This window comes from Vombatus ursinus, unplaced genomic scaffold (genome assembly GCF_900497805.2).
Source record: "Vombatus ursinus unplaced genomic scaffold, bare-nosed wombat genome assembly UNPS02014799.1, whole genome shotgun sequence".
In the NCBI taxonomy this organism is placed as follows: domain Eukaryota; kingdom Metazoa; phylum Chordata; class Mammalia; order Diprotodontia; family Vombatidae; genus Vombatus; species Vombatus ursinus.
The window spans coordinates 47,673,288-47,696,835 of NW_020954577.1; the positions used below are offsets into that span (position 1 = coordinate 47,673,288).

The window sequence follows — 23,548 nt, forward strand, 5'->3', positions numbered from 1 at the left end:
GTAAAATGAGTAGCACCAGGAAAACATCGTACACAGTACAGCAATATTATAACAGTGATCATTTGGGAAAAACTTAGCTACTCTGATAAATACAATAACCTGCAACAATTCAAAGGACTCGATGAAAAATGCTATCCACCTCCAGAGAGAGAGTTGAGGAACTCTTGAGTGTAGATTGAAGTATAATTATTTTTAATTTTCTTTATCTTTCCTGGCTTTTTGGGGGGTAGGGGTTCTTTGTTGCAACATTGCTAATATGAAAATATATTTTGTGTGACTTCACATGTATAATTGATATCTTATTGCTTGCCTTCTCAAGGGGTAGGAGAGGGGCTGGAAGAAGGGAGAAAATTTGGAACTCAAAATTTTACAAATAGAATGTTAAAAACAAATAAACAAATAATTTTATTATTATGAATACTAATAATGTAAGCTTTTTGAGGGCAGGGGCTATTTGCTTTTGTCTTTCTATCTCCTGAACTTAACACATAGAAGGCACATAGAAGGTGTTTAACAAATATTTGCTGTTTAATAAATTTAATAAATGTTTGTTGAATTGAACTGGATGTGAATAGAGGATGTTTGGGGGAGAGGAGATAGGAACAAACAAATGTGTGTGTGTTTGTGTGTGTGTGTATTAAAAAAAAAATTTTTAAAAAAGAGCCTAGTAATAAGAGGAGGTTGCAGTAATTCAGTCAATCATAATTCTTGGCCTTCTAAAGAAGCAAGAGGTTCTTCCCCTAGGTTTTGGGTCTTTGCATTATGTAAATGTGTCAATAAAGATGCAACTCCTCTGGCCACTAATTCCCCCTAAAAGGCTATGTGTCTTCATTAAGCATGTCCCCTGGAGCATAAATGCATAATGAGAGGCAGGGTCAAGCTGACTACTGATAGTAGCAACATCACTGAATTCCAGCGTCTCAGAGTAAAAGCTGTTGCTGTCAAATGAGCTGTTTCCTGCTGGTCTTCCTCCAAATAGCACCTGTCCTTCAGGAACCTCAACTCTTTATCATTTGGCCCCTACCTGGCTTGGATGCAATGACCTGCCTTGCCTGCTGAGTGAATGGGGCCAATGAATATCAATTTCATGTTAAGATACGCAGGAGAAATATGATTAGGGATTTCTGGATGTGACCCAGGTGAAACCCAGGCCAAACTTATTAAAGATACAAATAGGTAAATGTTGATAGGTGAAAGGCTCTGTGCAGAGATAGGCAGGATGACTGTATCTTATCTTACACCAGGTGGTGGCACTAACTTGAGGCAAACTTCTTTCAGCAGAAAGCCAAGGGAAAATGTGGAATTTCCATTCAAAATCATGGCCCTGTTGAATTGGGCACCACCTTACACCATTAGCCTTTGGTGGCATGGATTTCACAGAATCTCAGAGTTAGGAGGAACTTTAAAGGCTCTGTAGCCCAAATAAGACCTGACTTAGAATCCCTCAAATCATACCCCATCACTGGGTGTCCAACCTTTGCCTAAAAACCTTTATCAAGCAAGATCCCCAACAGCAGGCTGTTATACTTTCAGAATGCATACTGGTCACCTTCCTCATTCCCTATCTTTTGGAACTCAAGAGTTCGCCCCTGGGACCCTGGGCTCTGACAGGTGAGTTTTTACTTTATCTCTCCCATAACAAGGCTACCACACCACTTCCTAGACACTGCCAAGCTATACTACCACTCAAGTAACCCATCTCTTTCATCACTTTCTAGCTTGGAATTATGTGTGTTGCCTAGGAAGCAGCTAGTGGGTGTTGTTGGAAAGAATGGCAGACTTGGGATGAGGAAGATCTGAGTTGCAATGGTTCCTGAGATATTTACTAGCTGTGAGACCCTGAACAAGTCACTTAATATCTCTTTGCCTCAATTTCCTAATTACAAAGTGGAGATAATAATAGCACCTACCTTCCAGGGCCATAGTGAGGCTCAAATGAGATGATATATGTCAAATACTATAGAAATAAATACTAATTTCTCTTCTTCTTCTTCTTCTCCTTCCTCTTCCCCTTCTTCTCCTCCTCCTCCTTTTCCTTGTCCTAGTGGTAGTAGTAGTACTAATGGTAGTAGTGATTGTTGTTATCATTATTTTGTCATTAGAATGTAAAGTCACTGAGGACAGGGACCACCTTGCTTGCTTGTGTATGAATCCACAGAACTTAGTACATAGTTGGTGCTCAATAAATGCTTTTCATTCATTCATTCATTTTAGCCTTCAACAAGGGGGAATCTACTTCCTAAATTGTGTTTCCCACTTTGGGATCACACCAATTGTTAGGAAGTTTCCCCCTCAAAAAATGTAGCTTAACCCTTTATTTTCATAACTTTGAGACCGATTATTCCTACATCTAGGCTTAAGCAGACCACGATGAACACTCCATCACGACCACCTTCAGATTTTCTCTTCATCAAGTTAAACATCCTCCCTTCCTTCACTGAATGTTCATAAAATGTGACCTTGAGGCCCTTCACCACCCCAGCTTCCCTCTTCTGGATGCTCTCCAGGTTATCAGTTTCCTTCCTAAAATGTAATGGCCATTATTTTGATGAACATGACCTATGGCTACTTAAACTCCCCATGTGTGCCACACCCTTACCTAGAATGACAGCTTCCCCAAATGTACAGAGGAACACTGGGCTCTGGATTGCCACAGACTGACACATTCTTTCTTCATATTATGGGTTTAAAGATCGAAGGGACCTTTGAAGTCATAGGATCAGAGGACCATAGATCCAAGATCTGGAGTTATAAGTAACCTCAGAGGTCATCTGGTGAAACCCCTTCCAATCCATCCCCATTTTACAGTTGAGGAACTGAACTCCAGAGAAGTGACTTGTCCAAGGTCACACAGAGTAACAGAGCTAAAATGTGAACCCAGGTCCTCTGATTGTGAATTCAATACTGTTTCTACTGTAGCCAAGGTTAAAAAGCTAGCAACAAACTGTCATATGAACCAAAGCCAGTTTATTTTTTTTTTAAACAAACAGTAAGTAAAGCTCAGAAAAAGATATACTTAGATGAAAGCCTAAAAGATTAAAGGCAAAAGGGCTAAAATCAAGTATTGTGTGTATATGTGTGTGTGGAGTGAGGGCAACCCTGGAGAGAGGGCACCACCCTGGGAACCAGTCCCATGCTCTGCACACGACACGTCTTTGGTGAGGCAGAAGGTCTGATGCCAACCTTGGGAATCAGAGATAGAAAAGGGAAACAGAGTCATATTCTAGTCACTGTTTACCTACTTTCTATGACCACCTCTATGGAGATACCTTGGTGGCTTCTGCAAACAATATTTTTTTTTGTTATTGTTGTTTTGTCCCAGACTGGAAGGGCGGCCACCACTCTCTGTCCCATCCCACTACTCACTGACACAAGATCTTTAACATGCCCTGTTTCCAACCTGGGCCAATTCACCCTTCCTTAGACAACCTTCCTTAGACTTCCTCATCCCCTACTCCCAGGAGCTCACCATATTGATACCAGACTTAATGAGAACACCCACACCCAATTGTCTTAGCTCTCTTCAGCTCAGAACTCCTGAGCTCAAAAGATCCATCAGCCTCCGTCTCCCCAGCTCCAAAGATTATAAGCAGGTGCCACCACTCTTTATAATTAATCCTTTATAGCAGAAGCTCCATGGGCAGAATTAAATATTCTGCACCCATCTTTTCCTTCAAGCTGTCCCCTTTGGTGCTATGGTAAGGAAGAATGGGTTCCAAGTTATCTTGGCTACTGTGTCTACCCAGGAATTTCATATGATCTTAATGTGTACATGGGGGTACACCGAAGAGAGATGAGCCTTGGAAGTTGCCTGCTCCTCTATCAGTCCAAATGCTCTGAAGAGTCAACATACAGCAAGCACAAGAGGGATCCTGTATTCTCTGCACACTTCAGTCAACTATGTGACTAAAAAGATATGTGAGAATATTACCGTGAACTCAAGGCAAGGAAGAATGAAATGGACTTGACAGTCAGTGTTACAGCTGAGAATATTTAAAAGTCTCGAGCAGGATAAAGGGTTTAAAGTCTTACTCTTTGCATACTTCACAACTATGAGGTCAAGAAGGGAACCTGTATCCCTTCATGCTATAGCTGCCCAGTGGTGGTATCAATTCAATTTTAAAGCCTCTACTGTGTGCTAGCTTCAATGTCTGCAGCAGTATGCTAAAGCCTGCTTATATGTCCTAGAAAGAGCTGGTTGTTAAATATTCAGGGAGAGCATTAACGCTTTGAAAACTGGCAAACACCAAAAATCAGGGTTAGATTTATTGTGTTATAGATTGTCTAGACTTAAGAAAGCAATGGAGAAAACATTAATCATGTGGGGCTCTCTCCACACTAACAAAATCATAGATCTAGACTCTCGCCTACCTCCATTTTTTTGCCTAAACATTTTAGTCATGATGCATAAGAATATTCTAATCAACCTGATCGTTGGTAAGGAAAGGGACTTTAGACTTCTCAGTCAGGTCTTGACATCGCTCTGACCTTTTTCTGAGGACTAGGGAATGGAAATGTCTTCTCAGAACTGGAATTAGACCAGGAGATCAATTTTAATGACCTTTACCCAACATACATTTTATATAGGAAAAAAAAGAAAATAGCAAACAACGCACCAGTTGATCCCAATGGGCTGTGTATGTGAATTGGCTTCAGAAAAGGTCCTAAACAAAATCGACTCAAATGATTAGAGGAGGAAAGGGCTGCTCTTGAGGATCCTTGGGATTTGGAGAAAACCAGCTTTTTATATTTGACCCTTTATAATTTCGCCACTGTATTCCCCCCTCTGCCATCCCCATTATGTTATGTCTGCTTATATATGTACATGTCATTTAATCTCAATAGAATATAAACTCCTTGAGGGCAGGAAGTGTTTTTTGGTGGTTTTTTTTGGCTTTTTTGTTTTGTTTTGTTTTGTTTTGTTTTTGTTTTTGTATCCCTAGAACCTAGCAGTAACCAGAACATTGAAATTACTTCATGGATGCTTGGTGATAGTGGCTCTAATGGATGCTACTATTAATAAATATGACGCTTTTAAGTTATCACACAAAACAAATTCGCCCAGGTTTCTGGGATCTGTGTTTGAGAGTAATTCTGGCACAAATAGAGCTTGCCAGAGTGTTGACTTCAGAGGACTGGTGGTGAGCATGCCTCTCTCCTCTGGGCAGGGAGGAGGTGCACTGCTGCAGAACGAAGCCTGCGCTGTCCGCTGTCTGATGGGACCAGGGGGTTGTTTTGATTTGCATTAAGAACTACAAGGGGAAGTTCTATTGGATAGGAGGTGAGGGGGGAGGGAAGGAGGATTCTTTAGAAAGTGACAATGATGTCTTAAAACAAGCATCAATAAGACATTTATTTTAAGCATTTCTAAAGCTATTCAAAATAAAAATGGAAACAATAGACCTGGCTCTATTGTTCTGTTCACTTTGTTGGTGATCACAAGCACCAGGCACATCACAGATGAATACCTCATCAATCCAGGGAGGGCAGAAGAGAAGACTGTGGGCTTGTAAAGACTTTCGAATTGGTGGAATCCTTGAACCTGCATCCAGGATTGACCAAGAGGCTAAAATACAGGATCCCCAGAGAGTGGCAACGATGAAAATGGAATATGTTTGATTTTCAGTTTTACAAAGCATGAAATGCTTTTTTTTTTTTTAATCACCAAATGCTAAACACTCCCTTCTGTGAACTCTGTGGCCACCAAAGTCTGTTAGCATTTGAATCACGACTGAAGAATACAAATGAGTAAGATGTTGCAGGAGACCTGGCATGCCATAAAATGTTAGTGGGCATCAGACAGAAAGATCCTGATATCAATACAGGGCTGACAATTGATGGAGGTTAAGGAGGAGAAAGAGAAGTGTGGTAATACTGACCTCCCGAGGACAGATGATCCTCTTGGGCCGTGGTGCTTCCTGCTGTAACTGATACACTGCCAAAGAGAAAATGCAGTCCGTAAATGCACACATACACATAAGCATGCGTTCAGAGAGACTTTACACAAATGCTCCTCAGAAACTAAGAATGCATTGAAAGAGAGATACAGGTACATCCTTAGATCACCAGAATCAGATCATTTATATGGAAATTAGTCACTGAGAATGTAAACTGACAAAATTGATTTTTTTTTTATTCTTATGAGGCCGATTTTGTTGGGTAATTGTTACCGGCACTGTTCATTTTTATGATTTTCTTGGAAGCCTAAATACGATTGAAAGTATTCTGAATATTTTAAAGATAGAATATCACTTGGGAGTACCTAACTGTAAGACCAAATGACAGGATTCTTGAATTTAAATGTAATCACCAGAGGTCTTTGGACTGGCCAGACAAGGACTGACATGGAAAGAAATGTCATTCTCTAAAGGCATCTACAAAGACCCATCAGAGGGCTTCCTGTGGTTGAGCAAAACATCACGCCTTTTCTACTTTTTCCTGATATCTTTCTATTTCTGTGCTGCCTATCACCATGGTTTCTCTTCCATTTCAGTGTTTCCCATTCCCCCTCCACCCCTTTCTATTTCTCTTCCTTGACCTCTTTTCTGATCTCAAAGCCTCTCGATAATAGCTCTCTTCCACCTGTTTTCAAGGCAAACTTCAGACTACGACAGAGCCGAGCAGAGAACTCACAGACTGAAAACCAATTTAGCTTAGCCTGTCACTGTCAATGTGCCTTTTGCCATTTTTATTTCAGTGGCTGAAGCCTGAATGAGTCTTGGTTCTGCAGGCCCACAATTCCGTTTGCTCTTGCAGCAAAATCAGTCTTACGGTGGTACCTTTTAGACTCTACCACCTTTTAAAAAAAAAAGGGAGTGAATGAAAAGCTTATGACTTTTTTCAGCATCTAGACAAGGGCAAAGTTCATTAGTGATGGAATCCACGTCAAGCTAAAAGTTCATCTGTGCTGACTATCACAAGAAACCTTAACCCTACAGAAACAAAGAGAAAATGGTTTGATTTTAGCAAGGCCCCAAGCTACAGAATGTTCTCAAAAATAGGAAGGGGTGATGCTGTTGGGTGAGAGAAGGTGTGAAGGTTGCAGGATAAATGTTGTAATCATGGATTTTTCACATTTATAGCCTCAGCTCTCTGCCATCTTTGCCACATTAAAGTAGACCCTATTGATCTTGGAGAGGCTGATATCTCTGGGCATCTGAGAGTTCATATTTGTGAATGCCCCCTTTAATGATGCATGTTACAAGTCATCTATGCCTTCTCATCCTCTAGGGTTATTGACAAGATCCTTTCCAAAATCTTTCAATAGAACAGAAGTTCTGTGAGGGCAGAGACATTTTAATCCTCTGTGCCTCGCAGAATGCGTGGCAATACTGTATTGAAGTAGGGGTTTAGTAAATACTTATTGATTGACTGAAAGAAGGCCTTCCCAAAATATTAGAGGCCTTTCTCAGGCCTTTTTTTTTTAAACATTTCCTAGGCCCTATATCAGATTGCATGTCATCCTGGGGAGGGGAGAGGGGAGGAAGGGGGAGAAATCTGGAACTCAAAATCCTACAAAAGTGAATGTTGAAAACCAATAAATAAATAAACATTTCCTAGGCCCCTGTGTAGCACTTGTGTGCTTTTTTTTCACCCCTCATTTGCACCATATATGTGACCTGCAGACCTCCTTTTCTAATCAGATATTTCTTAGCTAATTTCTCTTCTCACATATATCCTTTTTGGCATATACCCCAGTCTCCTGCTTCCTGGCTCCCGAACCCCACCTTGGAACAACAATATTCCCTCAGTGATGCTGTGTGGCTATGAATCATGCTGTATCATGATGTCTAAGAACCAAAACTGGGGGTGACCCAACCTTGAGGACAGAAGAGGAAAGATCCAGTGCTCTTAGCCATTCTATGAGATGTCAGACTTTAAAGGGAATGGTTTCCCTGTACCTAGGGATGTGTAGTCTGTCTATAAATGAAGGTGCACATAGGATGGGGAGAGCCCATGTTCACCTTCAGCTCACAGAAGTGCTGGGAATGTGGAGCCAACGGACAAAGAGCCTGCCTCTTGCAAAGGTAGCCAGCCTGCTAGCAGATCACTGTTGGCTGAGATGGGGCACAGTGAGTATTGACCCTGCCCAAGCAGGGTGTGGAGAAGCACCTGAGATTGGGCCCCCCAGAGTTTCTGTGAACATGAGTTATTTTTTATACCTCCAACACTTTGGATAGAAGGGTAGATGGTGATGTCCTTGATTGGAATGGGGAAAGGGGAGCACAACTGTCAGCTGCATGCCCTCACTTGGGGTCGGGAAATCCCAGAAGGCCCTGGAAACCAGGGGTGGTGTCATTTCTCCAATATGGCCTAGAGCTCCCTGAGAACCCACACTTTCAGAAGAAGGCACAGGTAGAAGGGGACTTGACATTCCATAGATCTGTATCTCCTACTCATGAACCTAAGACAGTAAAACGCTGAGGTTTACTTTTTTTCCATAAAGAGCCTCTGCCCATCCTCCCCTCTTGCTCCTACCGAGACATGACAACAATCTGTGAACAGTGGGGCAATGCTTATGGATGCTCTGACTCATTAAAGGCAAGGTGCCCGACAGACAGCCTGTTACATAACAGAAAGAGCACTGATTTTCAAATCAGATGACATCATCATAGCGTCCAAGACCCAGAGCTGGTCCTACCCAGTCCAACCTCCTCACTTTATGGAAAAGGAAACTGAGGCCCAAGATGGCCAAAAGACTATCTTTGAAGGGCACCTAGATCTAGAACTGGAAGGCTGGCCATCAGGGGCCAGCTGGTTCAACCCCCTCATTTTACAGATGAGGAAACTGAGTCTTAGAGAGATTATGAGGCTTGGCAGGTTCACACATAAGAGCTTGAGGTAGGAGTTGAACCCAAGCCTTTCTAGCCCCAAGTCCTACAGTCTGCCTGCTCTGCCCCCGGCTGTTGTCTTGATCTGGATGGTTTAGATCCTGACTCTGCCATCAGGATCACCTCGCACAAATCCCTTGATCTCGCTAGACCTCATTTCTTCACCTCTAAAATGAGAGGACAGGATTCGATGCATCTGAGATCCTTTTCAGCTGAAGGTCTGGAAGACGTAGCCAGAACTATGATTCTGTAATCGTGTCCCAGATTATCGCATCAGTGTGGGGAATTTTAGACTGAAGAGTCAGACTGGTCAGTGAGGCCAAAAAGAAGAGGCCTTTGTTTGGCTCGCTGTAACTCACAAAAAGGCAATCTTGAGGCTTAGGGAGGCAGCCGGGGGAGGATTGGAGAAGGCTGAGGCAGCAAGATCACAGATCCTGCAGAATCTCATAATTGCAATGAAGGATAGCCACCCCAGAGTCAGACTGGAAACCAAGGGAATTTTGCCAACCAAGGGACCTGGGAGGCTTTGTGAAGGTCTAAGGTACCAAGCAGGCCTCCTTGTCCTACGGAGCCTACCTCTCTCTTCAATGCCTTTCCTGATCCCCTCCCCGCGTCGGCTGGAGCCTCCCTCCCTCATCACCTTGAATTGAACCACCCTGTAGAGCTTCACTTTAAATTTGGACTACATATATTTAAATGTGGTACTATTGTAGTCCCTCTGACTAGAGCATAAGCTCTTCATGAGGGGTTGTTTCATTCTTTAACTGACTGATAATTCATAGTACCAGGCCAAAGTCACCCCACCTTTTTATCCCTGTCTTTCACTCTGTACAAGTATCAAGTTATGGACCATAGGCCGCAGGCCAAAAGTCATGTCAATGCAGGGGAAGGGCCCCTTGAAACCCTCCCAAGTCTGGTGCTAAAAAGCCGGCCAGGCTGGTTACTGTAGATAAGCGGGCAGTGCTGAATCCTGCCTGGCATGGACGTTGTCCAACCCGCCAAGAATGACATCCTGAGAGAGCTGCAGGCAGGCCTGAGGGAACCCAAAGTTTGTCTAGACTGCAGCTTTTGCTATATCACTGACACCTGACCTATGGAAATAATAAATAGCTAGTATTTACAGAGTGCTGTAAAGTTGGCAAAATGTTTTACAAATATTATTTCACTATATCCTCACAGTAACCCGGGGAGGTACGTGCTATTATTTACCCCATTTTACATATAAGAAAACAGGCAGGCAGACGTTAGGGGACTTGCCCAGGGTAAAACAGCTAGCAAGTGTCTGAGGCTGGATTTGAACTCAGGTCTTTTTGACTCTAGGTCCAGTGCTTAGTCCACTGTGCTGCCTAGCTGCCTCAGATTAACACAATCCATAGCATGATGGGACGGGGAAGGAGAATCATTTCTGGGCCTTCGTATTCAGGAATTATGGAGTCACAAACCTTTATGGCGGGAAGGTACCACGAAAGCTTTCTACTACAACTACGTTAGAGTCCAAGGACTGGGCCAACTTTCTTCTTGGCTCAAAGATATAAGTTTGCCTGGTCATTTTTCTACAAGGGCAAAACCAAAAGTGACTTCTCCGCTGTTTGGGTGTTGTCTTAAGTGTATCTCCCGATAATATTTTAAAAGATCAGCTCTAGTCCCAGCAGAATTCTCTTAGAGCCCTAACTAGGCTAGAGAGACAGGAGCTTTGTCTCAGGGGGCCAACATTTAGAGAGCACTGACTGCACTCTCAGTCTTTCAGAGGTAGGAACAATTGAACTTAGCACTGGGCTGCAGATTAATTCATTTAAATAGGAAGCTACAAGATAGAGCTTCCTCTCCTCTTGTCAGGTGAGTGCTTTCTCCACCAGGACTGCCCTTCTCCATCCCTCCTCAGCTGAGGCCTAAGGTGTCCCAGGGTCACTCAACCACTGGAGCCTTGTGCCTCCAACGTCTTTGGTCTCTCTCTGGAGTTTTCCCCAACCTCCCAAATCAATTTGCTCTTAAAAGTTGACTCAACGGCACCTTAGTGTGGCTGGCCCCAGACTCCAGAACTGCTGGTCATAGCTGTGAACTCTGGTCTGGAAGAGGGACATCCAGACAGCTGCTGGGGAAGTTTTTGGTGACAAACTACCTCAGAAATCATATGGGGATGGGGTGGGGGTGAGGGAGGGGGGTAAGGATGGGGAGTCTCCTCTTTGCTCCAGAAGTGGGAGAACCACAGAAGTCAGCTGAAGGGATCCTCTCTCTTTAGGGCCATATTTCCCACAACACATGAAATGGGAAGGAATTTAAGCAGTCTCTAAAGTTGCTTCCTTCTCCACAATTCTCCGTCGCTGAATCTACGGCAGGCCTTAGGCTTTTTTGTGTTTCTGAAAACCTGTCATAAGGTGGATCTCTGTAAAATTTCCCCTGGGAACAATATAATAATTGGAATCGAATTCCTGCCCAAGGATTTAGCATCCAATAAACCATCAATCAATCACCAAGTATTTACCAAGTGCCTGGTATAAGCCTTGAAGGAAAAGATAAAACTCCTCGATCATTTAAAAGGCATATTATACTCCAAGTCCTTCAGAAAGGGAAGAAGGGGGATGCACGCTCTGTCGTCTGGCTCCCTACCTCAAAGTTCCCCAGGTGCTCTTCATCACTAAGCATGACGGCCTCTTCTCAGGCCTCATCTTGCCCTCTCTGCAGCCTGGCAGAGGCACCAGCCATCAGCCTCATCTCCAGGATGGCTCTCTGTCTCCTGGTCCTCCTTCCTTCTCAGGCTCCTTTGGAGAATATTCCTCCAGATCACACACTCAGTGTGTACTAGCTGCCCTTCCCTTTGCCCTCTGTGCCATCGCAGAGATTTCCTAAGCTGTCCTGGGTTCAATTACTGTCCCAGTGCAGATGATTCTCAGAGTTACTTGTCCAATCCTGACCTCTGTCTTAGGGCAGCTAGGGAGTGCAATGGATAGAACACCAGTCCTGGAGTCAGGACCGCCTGAGTTCAAATCCAGTCCCAGACAGCTGCGTGACTCTGGGCAAGTCACTTCACCCTGTTTGCCTCAGTTTCTTCATCTGTAAAATGAGCTGGAAAAGGAAACAGCCAACCACTCCAGCATCTCTGTCAAGAAAACCCCAAACGGGGTCACAAAGAGTCGGACAGGACTGAACAACAACAAAGCCTCTCGAGCTCCAGCTTACACCAGTTACCAACTGTCCCTTGTGCATCTTGAATCATGAGTCCCCTCCCCCTCTAGTGCCTTCCCTCTGAGAGCGTCCTCACATCGCACACACTGGGTCTATCTCGTCCTCTCCCCAGTACAACGTGAGCGTCCTGAGGGCCTAGGCCGTGTTTTGGTCTTCCTGTGAATCGCCAGCACTTAGCACTGAACCTGGATCACAGGAAGTGCTGATTATTCAATCTGTTCTTCTAACCGCCTGGGTGCAGCGCTCATCTGAAGTCTGTGGTCCAGACACTATTTACAAGGGGCCTCAGTGTACTTTAAAATGAACAATTTCCTTTAATAAGCAGTATACACCTAATGGTTTGGTGGGTCTGATCTTAGCCATGGATCATCATGAATGTCATTTCCACCAATAAACCATTTGACAGTTTGTTGGTATGGCTGCTGTTTGGTTGGGGTCTGAGGGGAGATGGTGGTCAAGGTGCTGTGAGTGGCAGGTCAACTTGTCTGGTATGTGGTTTGCTGTGGGCTTGAGCCCTCAATGAGCACCGCGCCATCAGTACATACGAAGCCAAAGTAAACGGAAAACAAACCAAAATACAACCTGATCAGATCATATGATAAACTGGACCAAAACTAATAGCTAACTCTAATTAATGTTCATTAAACATATCTTCTGTTGGATTCAGAGCTAGGCCCTTGTATCCAGGGATCACTTAGTCTAAATTTTTTTTTCAGTTGAGAAAAATTTAGAGGCTGTTGACTTAGAAAACCACAAATTAAGATCATCTATGGTTCATCGCATTTTTATTTCTTTTGTTAAATATTTCCCAATTACATTTTCATCTGGTTCAGACCAAAGTGGGGAGTTTTGTGGGCCACATGCCCTCTGCGCTGGATGGCTGAGGCCTCCTAAAAAGCTGCCTGAGGAAGTCTCAGTGGCCCCTCACTTTGAATAAAATTTCTTACACCAAGCAGAGACTTTACTAATCCCACCAGTGAATTCAGAGCTCAGTTCAATAAGAGGCAGGTGTGTACACTGTCTTTGCCACTGCCCCCCAGCCCCCTTGCCCCTGCCCTGCCCCTGCCCTGCCCCTGCTGCTGCTGGCATTTGTCCTGTTGGAAAACATTGTAAGGAAAGTCCTTTAAGAGTGAAAGAATAAACCCTCTTGGGTTTATTCCAGGCCACAGCTGCAAGTACTCAACTCCAGACCGAAGGACCACTACCAGAAAATGAGAGAGGCCCTTTTCTGCCTCAGCCAGCTCTGTCCATTAGGTTCTCTCTGCCTGACTGCTCTAGAAGAGAAGCCAAAAAAGTTTGGGGAAGATGCCTGTGTGCTCTGGCCCACCCCCAATGCCCAGCCCTTTCCTGCCCTGGCAACTCTGCCCTGACTAACTGAAATGAAGGATAACTTTTTGGCACACCAACTATCATTCTGAATACAGGCAGGAGCAGAATAAAAATGACTTCCCTCCACTCCCCAGAAATGTTGATTGGAGCAGAGAATTTAAAAACAAACAAACAAAAAAACAACTATCCCAGTATCTCCTAGATCTGAGAGAAGCACTGTGTTGATCTGCTATTGGGGGTCTTCAAGGCCTGGCTTTCTGCTACACCATTTTACTGCCTCCCTTCAAGCTAAATATGGGTGAGGGTCATGCTTTGTGTCTTTCTGCTCCTGCCTCTAGTCAGGAAGATTCTGGGTGTGTTAAGGATTGTCCTTTATAGTTTTATTTAGAAAGCTGGCAGAGAAGGAAAGGATGGGGGTTTGAGATGGGCCAGAGCACTTGAAAATCTCCAAATCTTCTTCTGGACAGCAGTCAGACAAGGAGTTGAAGGGGACCCCAGCTAGTATTCACTACACAGATGAGTTAACTGAGACCAAGAAAACTCAAGAGAAGGGTTTAAGGGTGCACAGGAGGAAAGTGTCAGAGCCCCTGACTATAAATCTAGCCCACTTTCCACATGGACCAGGTTGCCTGTGCAGTCTACCTTTGGGTGGGCACGTTTCCAGCTCATAAAACCACGACTTGCACCCTCGCTGACAGCCTGAGCAAAAAATGTCAAGAGTTGAGAGGGCAGGAAGCCAAAATTCACCTATCTTCTAAATCTCAAGTTCCTGTTGTTTGTTGGCCAAATGCTGTGGGCTCATGGGCGGGCCATGGCCACCGCGAGGGAAACTCAGTGCATTGTTCTCCATCTTTGGCTGAAGCTAACCCAGGGAACAAATAATGGCTTTTGCTTCTCAGTGCCATCCATCAGGGGCTGCCTAAGTGTGCTAAAGTCAATTTTAAGGAATAATTAAGTAAGGGGGTGGGGAAGAGGACTAACAGCTTTTTGAGATGGATTTCATTTCTGGTACTCACAGTATGATTTCCATATCGGAGGCTGGTATTCTTCAGCATCTAGAATTTAAAAAGAAAGAAAGAAAGAAATCAGTCTATCAGCTGAAAGTCAAGCTGTCAACAAGTTATCTTCTCCAGGGAAGTCACAGCTTGTTAGCAAAATTTGCATTTCTGCCCCAAGTGAACCGCATACTCATTTACAGGGAGGTTGCAGATAAGAGGAAGAGAATGTCAATTTCAACACTTGTGGACTCAACACCATTTTCTTTTTCTGATAACTTAACATGACAGAATCAATTGCTTAACCATTTTCCTAGAGCCCAGTGAATCAAAAGGATATTTTAAGTAATTAACTCCACGGTGCCCTCCAGGAAGGTTTTCCAACAGCATGTACTTGTCTTGAAATAATAAACATATAATTCATCATCTGGCTTCAAAGCTGACCTTTTGCCCATTTATTAAAATCACAAAGAGGGAAGAAGTGTGTGATATTTAATCTCAGAGTTTTGCAACCCAAGCAACTGGGCTGTCCAAGCACCAGGTCTGATAGACCCAGGACACAGACAATTCAATTGAAAATCCATTATCTCCTTGAGTTGGGTCCAATGGGTGATTTAGAGATTTCCCAGAAAACCTATCAGAAGTGTCAGAGTGGAAGAATTACAAGCAAGTGTGAAGGGCTCGATTACTATTCATCAACCTAGAATGGGGGTGGGGAGGAGAATTCTTCAGGTTCAGAAGACGGAGCCATTTAAATGTTGGCAGATGAACCAAAGGTTCTAAACGTGATTGAACAGTCTCCCCAAGTTTACAGGAGGCAGGATGATGATCCATTGGCAACAAACACTCTGCTTGGTGACGGATGACCTCGGCACAAAGCTAGGCTCTGTCATCAACTCTCTGGGTGACTTCACACAAGTCACAACCTCTCTGGGCCCCAATTTATAAAATAAGTGATTTAGGTTAGATGATCTCAAAGGTTTCTTCCAACTTAAGATCCAGGATTCTTCTGGCTCTAAGTCTATGGTTCTGTGTGTCCTGAGGGCCTGGATTTGAACTCATCTCATCTGACTCCAAATTCAGTTTTTGCTACATGACCTTCTGCTGCTTCTTTTTAATAAATATTTGTAAACAGAATACGAATTACTGATTAGGAGATGGCTAAAAAGCTGTGGCACATAATGTAATTGAATTATCACTGTGCTAGAAGAAATGATGAATAGGATAAGGACAGAAAAGCATGGGAAGATTTACATGAACAGATGCAAAGTGAAATAAGTAGCCTAGGAAAACTGTGTATGTGTGTATGTGTACACACACATATATATATCTACATATATATATATGTATATATACACACACACCCATAGTTTTCCTATATATATCTATATACACACATATATGTATATGCATATATGTGTGTACATATGCAAATATCGTAATTACAATGTTATTAATAGGGAGAACAATCACAACCTATTTTAAATCAAATGCTTGAAAATATAGCCAAGCTTCTCCCCAAAGCAAAGACCTGAACAAACACCTCCCCCTGCTTCTTTGTAGAGGTGAAGACCATGGGTGTATGATGCTGCAAACAAGGTCAACCTTTTCAAAAAGCTGATTAGTTTTACTGATTTTTTCCCTCATTTTTTTCTTGTTTATTATAAGGATGGCTCTCTGATTGAGGATGGGGAAGGGATTCAGTGGGAGATATAAAAACAAATGAAATCACCAAAATCTTATTTTAAAGAAACAGAGCATGTAGTTGTTTATATATATATATATATATATATATATATACACATATATACACATATATATACATATATATGTATATATATATTAGAGAGAGAGAGAGAGAGAGTATGTTCTGCTAAGCAGGAATGGTGTATCTTTAGACTTCAGCAATTACAAAACTTTGTCCTAGCTAGGAAAATTTGGAAACAGAGGTAGGAGAGTGTCCCAGGAAGTTTTCTTCCTCAGAAACACTACTTTAAAGCAACCAAGTGTGAGCTAGCCCCAGTATAGTGCCTGGCAGATAGTAGGCACTTAGCAAATGCTTGATGATTGACTGACTGATCAATCAAGGGCAGAATTTATTTACTAAACTCCTTTGGTTACATATTGACTAACTCCTATTTTGTGTCTTGCTGTCTTCAACACAATTCCAATTCAATTCACCAAACACTCGTTAGGCATTTACTATGGTCCAAACACTGTGTGACTGGGAAGCTAGGTGGTGCCATAGTGCATAGAGCACTGGTCTTGGAATTAGGAAGACTCAACTTCATGAGTTCAAATCCAACCTCAGACACTAGCTGCGTAACCCTGGGTAAGTCACTTAACCCTGTTTGCCTCAGTTTCTCATCTGTAAAATGAGCTGGAGAAGGAAATGGCAAACTGCTCCGGTATCTCTGCCAAGAAAACCCCAAATGGGATTGTGAAGAATTGGACATGATTGAAAATGACTAAACAACAAAAACCACTGTGCCTGGTAATACAGAGATGAAAACAGAATTGTGCTGCCCTCAAGGAGCTCATCTCCTATACAACTAAGTATGAGATAAGGAAAATTGAGGCTGGGATAGCATTAGCCACCTATAGGATCAAGGAAGGCTTCCTGAAGGAGGTGGTACCTGGGAGGAGCCTTGAAGGAAAACAAGATGCAGAGAGACAGCAAGCAGACATTCCCAGTAGAGACATAATGAGTGAGAATGGGAGGGTATATTGTAGAAACAGGGAAGAAGGGAAGGTGGGAAATAGAGATAACATCCAAGATTCCTATCCTAGTGAAAGCATGGCCACTTAGCAGAAAATGCAGGCTAGTACTGCCCCAAGTGGAGTGGGGCAGGGGAGAAGAGATCCCAGCTGCCACCTCCTTCAGAAGGGTGGGGTGGGCAGAGGAGGAAGGATTCCAAAAAAGCTTCAAAAAGAGCCTCTCAATGTCCTATATGAGGGCAAAGCCTAGCTGTCCTACCCTAGTTATGGCTCTGCTTGTAGGGAAGGGAGGGAGCTCATACAAATAATAATAATGATAACAGTAATAGCTAGCATTGATATAGTGTTTAAAGGTTTGCAAAGCACTTTGCAGACATTACCTCATTCAATTTTCATAACAATCCTGGGTGGGAAGGTCCTATTAGTATCCCAATTTTACAAGTGAGGAAATTGAAGCAGTTAAGTGACTTGCCCATGGTCACACAGTAAGTTTTTGAGACTGGATTTGAATTCAGGTCTTCTTGATTCCAATACTACCAACATCCATAGGTTGGATTCAGAAGTGTTTTCCTCACAGCAATCCCTTGAGATAGACAGGACACAAATGTCACTAGCTCAGAAGGATCTGGGTTCAAATCTAGCCTCTGGCACATACTGATTGACTGTATGGCACTAGGCACCTCCTGGGAGCTCTCTCTACCAAATCACAGGTCCAGCCCCCTCTCCCCCAAATCATGGATGAGGAAAACAAGACTCAGTGAACTCAGTGGGTGCCTGAGGATCATGCAGAGTCAGAGCCAGGACTCAATGCCAGCTTTTCTGGTGCCTTGCCCACTTCTCTTACCACAACCCCTTCTTGTCCTGGTTCTCTGATGTTGTGGCCATCCAAGTAAAGAAGGCACATTCAAGGTCATTTGGCCAAGTTCAGGAACCTGTCCTCCACACTGGGCCATGTTAGATACACCAACGTTTCAGTCCCTGCCATCTTATTGTCCCTTTCCACACCTGCACGCTAATTGTGAGAATCAGTTGTGACCAAAATTAGACTAACTCTCTCTTCCTTTGTTAAAATAAAAAAGATTTCAGGACAGGCCCTTGACCTAGCATAATACCTGTGTAGTAAATCCAAGCTATGTGTTCCATAAACAGTTTAAAAATTCCTGCAGCATATTATTTCTAAAGATATTGGGGTCATGGACATTGGAGAGATAAGGTTTGAAATAACATGGCAGAGTCATTGCAAAGATGTCATTCCATCAAAATAAGCCAGGACCAAATACGGTGGTGGTTCAAGGTAACCAAAGAAAAAGTCCACTTTTGCCTATAATGGGCTCAGAGGTCTCTTTAAAAACCATAGAATTTCAGAGTTGAAAGAGGTCTCATATGCCACCAGAGTGAGATGGGTTGAATGACCCCTTCGGACACTTATTACATACTGTATGACCTTAGGCAAGTCATTAACCTTTGGGGTCCTCAGTTTCCTCCTCAATAAAATGAAGGCGTTGGACTAGATGGCCTCTGGGGTGTCTTCTACGAAAATTGGAGATCCTTGATCTTTCCATGGAATCCCCAACAACTGGGCATCTGGCTTCTGCCTGAAGTCCTCAGGGACTGAGAATGTGCTGGCAGCCCGTAATATGTGAGTACGATTCAGATTGTTACAGAGCTTTTCCTAAACAAGAAAGGACTCTTCCTCTTGGGTGTCTCAGTCACAGAATCAGCCCATTGAAAGGGAACGCGGTGGCTCACACCAACCTGAGTGATCATGGATAGAGCACAGGACTGAGACTCAAGACCTGGATTCGAACCCCAGCCTCAGATTCTTCCTAGCTATACAGCCTTGGGCAAATCCCTTCCCCTTTCCAAGCCTCAGTGTCCTCATCTGTAAAATGAGGGGGCTGGATTCCCTTCCAACTCTTTATCTATGAGCCTATGATCCAATATAGCTCACATTTGTATAGGATTTTTTACTAAGTTATCTCATCATGTCCTCACCACAATCCCCCAAGGCAAGTGTGACTATTAACCTCCTTTTTACAGATGGGGAAACTGCTCAATGACATCTCTGATCTCCAGCTGCCTCTGCTTGATGCTTCTGGAGGTGGTGATGGTGGTGGCGGCTGTGGTGGGGATCCACCATCTCACAAGAAACCTCATTTCTACTTTGTCATTATTAGGAGGTTTTCCCTGACATTAAGTCAAATTCTAATATTTACCCCACCCCCCATTCCTTTCTGTCTCCTGCTCTGACTTGAGCTCTCTGAGCCAGGGAAGAGCAAGTTAGGCCCCCTTCACATGACAGCCCTTCCAATGTTCCAATAGCATGGCCCACTCCCTCCTGCACACATCCTCCACATTCTGTCAACCTCTCCTCATCTGGACAGTCTTGAGTCCCTTCAGCATTCCAGCTGTTCTGCTTTGAACACTCTCCAGATGTCTCTGCCTTTCAAAGCCTTTTCTAAAATGTGGCGCTCTCTACTCAGGCTAAATTTTTTACTTCCAGGGGTCTGTTTGGCTTAGCTGATTTGCCTGGACTTGATCTCTGGTCTTTGGGCATACGGTGCCCACCTGGAACACCTAGAATTAAAATCTTGCTCTTTTCCCCAGCCCCTAGCATTTCAACCAAGGGTGGCCTCCCCTGATTTGCTAATTGAGAATGTTTTAATAAACAGAGCACAAAACAAAAAGGCAATGATCATAAACTATTTTTTGGTATTTCCTTTAGTTAAACACTGACCTTAAGGCATGGAGTTTGAATCTTAATCCTATACAATTCCTTGGCTTCAAAGGACTAGAATCTAAGGGAATGTCCATCAATTGGAGAATGGCTTAACAAATTATGGTACATGAATGTAATGGAATACTATTGTGCTGTAAGAAACAAGCATTTGGGATAGTTTCACAAAAACCTGGAAAGACTTGTATGAACTGATACAAAATGAAGTGAGCAGAACCAGGAGAACAATTTATACAATAACTACAATGTTGTAATGACAAACTTTAAAAGACTTAAGAAATCTGATCAATGTAGTAATCAACCACTATCCCAGAGGACCAATAATAAAGAATGTTACTCACCTCCTGACAGTGAACTAATGAACTAAATACGTAGAATGAGATACACATTTTTGGACGTGACCAAGGTGGGAATATTTTTTACTTGACTATGCATATTTGTTACAAGGGTTATTTTTTTCTTCCGCCTTCCCATTCTTCCTCCTTCTTTTTCTACCTCTCTCTCTCCCTCCTTCCCTTCCTTTTTTCCTTTCTTACTTCCTTTTCTTTCTCCCTCTCTCTTTCTTTCTTAGCAGGAGGGGGAGGAAGAGAAAATAAATATCTGTTGGTTGAAAAAATAATTTTAAAATTGTCTCTGGCCTCTACTTGGTTGTTTGCTTTCCCATCAGTCCCTTTCCTGTAGAGAATATATGACTTCCTAGGTTGGTTAGCTGGTATTTCCATCTCTGTTTTTTTTTTTCTCTTTGCAACCAAAATAAAGCTACTTCATGTTGGATGTTGTGTGAATTGATCAGGACAGAGAGAGTACTTACTTTCCTATATATTTTAAGAAGATAGTCAGCAAGATTATGGAGTTGTCTTTAAAAAAGATATAGACTTTTGACAAAATACAATACTCATTCCTACCAAAAAACAAACAAACAAACAAACAAACAAACACTAGAAAGCATAGGAATAAATGGAGCTTTCCTTAAAATGATAAATAGTATCTATCTAAAACCATCAGCAAGCATTATCTGTAATGGGCATAAGCTAGAAACCTTCTCAATAAGATCAGGGGTGAAGCAAGGATGCCCAGTATCGCCCCTATTATTCAGTATTGTACTAGAAATGTTAGCTATCGCAATAAGAGAAGAAAAAGAAATTAAAGAAATTAGAATAGGCAATGAGGAAACAAAACTATCACTCTTTGCAGATGATATGATAGTATGCTTAGAAAATCCCAGAGAATCAACTAAAAACTAGTTGAAATAATTAACAACTTCAGCAAAGTTACAAAATATAAGATAAATCCACATAAATCATCAGCAGTTCTATATATTACCAATAAAGTTCAGCACAGAAAGAGAAATTCCATTTAAAACAACTGTACACAGTATAAAATATTTGGGAGTCTACCTGCCAAGAAAACCCAAGAACTACTTGAACACAATTATAAAACACTTTTCACACAAATAAAGTCAGATCTAAACAACTGGAAAAATATTAGTTGCTCATGGGTAGGCCAAGCCAAGATAATAAAAATGACAATTCTGCCTAAATTCATTTATTCAGACATAAAAAGTGATATCATAAGCAAAATAGGGAAGCATGAAAATTTTACTTTTCAGATCTTTGGATAAGGGAAAAATTTTAGACCAAGCAAGAGATAGAGAGCATTACATGATGTAAAAATGGATAATTTTGATTACATTAAAAAGGTTTTGCACGAGCACAACCAACGCAGTCAAGATTAGAAGGAACTCAGTAAACTAAGGTGTATGGAGGGTGGGAGGGGAATTTCCAGCAGGGTTCTCCAAAAAAGGACTCATTTTTCAAATACAAAGAACTGAGTCAAATTTATAAGAATATGAATCATTCCCCAATCAAGAAATGGTCAGAAGATATGAACAGGCAGTATTCAGAAAAAGAAATCAAAGTTATCCATAGTCATATGAAAAAATGCTCTAAATCACTACTGAGTAGAGAAAAACAAATTTAAACAACTTTGAGGTACCGCTTACACCTATCAGATTGGCTTATATGATAGGGGAAAAATGACAAATGTTGGAAGGAGTGTGGAAAAACAAGGATATTAATTCACTGTTGGTGGACTTGTACACTGATCTAGCCATTCTGGAAAGCAATTTGGAACTACACCCAAAAGGCTATAAAATTGTGCATACCCTTTGATTCAGCAATATCACTAATAGGTCTATATCCCAAAGAGATCAAACAAAAACGAAAAGGACATATGTGCACAAAAATATTTATAATACCTCTTTTTGTGGTTGCAAAGAATTGGAAATTGAGGGGAAGCCCATCAATCAGGAAATGGCTGAACAAGTTGAAGTATATGCTTATGATGGAATAATACTGTGCTATAAGAAATGATGAGGATGATGGTTTCAATAAAACCTGGGAAGATTTATACGAACTGATGCAAAATAAAGAGAGCAGAACCAAGAGAACATTGTACACAGTAACAGCACCATTGTATCATGAACAACTATGAATGACTTAGCAATTTTGAACAATAAAATGACCCACAACAGTTCCCGAAGGACTCATGATGAAAAATGCTATCCACCTCCAGAAAATGATCTGATGGAGGCTGAATAGAGATTGAAGCAAACTTTTTAAACTTTCTTTTTCTTGTTGTTGTTGGGTTTTTTGGTCTGTTTTCCTTTGCAACATGGCTAATATGGAAATATGTTTTGCATGACTTCACAGGTATAATCTATACAAAATTGTTTGCCTTCTCAAAGAGGGGTCAGAGGAGGAAAGAAAACAGGGAATTTGGAACTCAAAATTTTAAAAAATGCTAAAAATGTTTATTTATATGTAATTGGGAAAAAATGAAAAGAAAAAGCAATTAAGACCAATAAAAAAACAATACAGACTTTCATCTGTGGTGGTTTAAATGCTTCCCTGCCTAAAAGGGAGGAAGGGAGAGAAAACTGTATTGAGGGAGCTAGGTAACGTAATGAATAGACAACTGGATTTGGAGGTAGGAAGACCTGAATTCAAATCCAGCTTCAGATACTTACTAGCTGTGTGATCCTAGGCAAGTTATTGGACTTGTCTCAGTTAATTCATCCTTAAATGGAAATAATGATGGCACCTACCTCACAGGGTTGAAGTGAGAGAGAAATGAGATGACACGGGAAAAGTTCTTTACAAACCTTAGTGTACTCCATCAATGCTAGCTATTATTACTATAACTCGTTGAGGACCATTTGGTGAATTCCCTAAAACTGTAAATCTCAGGACCCTGGGAGGGTGGAGGGTGGGGGCTTTTCCTGACAGCTCACAGCTCCACAAATAAGTAGCTGTGTGACTTGGAGCAAGTCACTCCATCTCTTTGGGCCTCAGTTTCCAGATCTGTAAAATGAAAGGATTTGACTAGTTGATGTCCCAGGTCCCTTCTAGTTGTAAAGTTATGATCAAATGATTTTATTCCCCGTCTAGTCACCCATTAAATCTATTCATTTATGTATAGAAACAGGATTGAATCTGTACATTCCTCCATGGTCTGCCATTTGGCATCATGGAAAAGTGGAGAGAGGGTAGGTCGTGGAATCTGGAAGACCTGGATTCAAGTGCTGCCTCAAAGAGGTGTACAAGCTGCATAAGCCATGGACATGCCACTTAACTCTTAAGAATTCCAGACAACTCTCCAGGTCTCATTGTTCCGGAGGAGCTGTTCGTCTGCATTAGCGGAGGCAGGCCATTTGCTTCCTGGAAATTCCTCCTACAGAGGAAGTCTCAGACTCC

At 42.2% G+C, this 23,548-nt stretch overlaps 1 protein-coding gene across 1 annotated transcript in view; it reads right to left on the reverse strand.

Annotated features, from left to right (window-relative positions):
• LOC114050588 (beta-chimaerin) overlaps positions 1 to 23,548 on the reverse strand; it is a 291,310-nt gene that overhangs the window by 117,799 nt on the left and 149,963 nt on the right. The window contains exons 2-3 of the mRNA XM_027872402.1: positions 14,360 to 14,398; positions 5,880 to 5,935 (exon numbers count right to left, since the gene is read on the reverse strand). Of these exons, the coding sequence (XP_027728203.1) occupies positions 5,880 to 5,935; positions 14,360 to 14,398 (95 nt within the window). The remainder of the gene's footprint in view (positions 1 to 5,879; positions 5,936 to 14,359; positions 14,399 to 23,548) is intronic.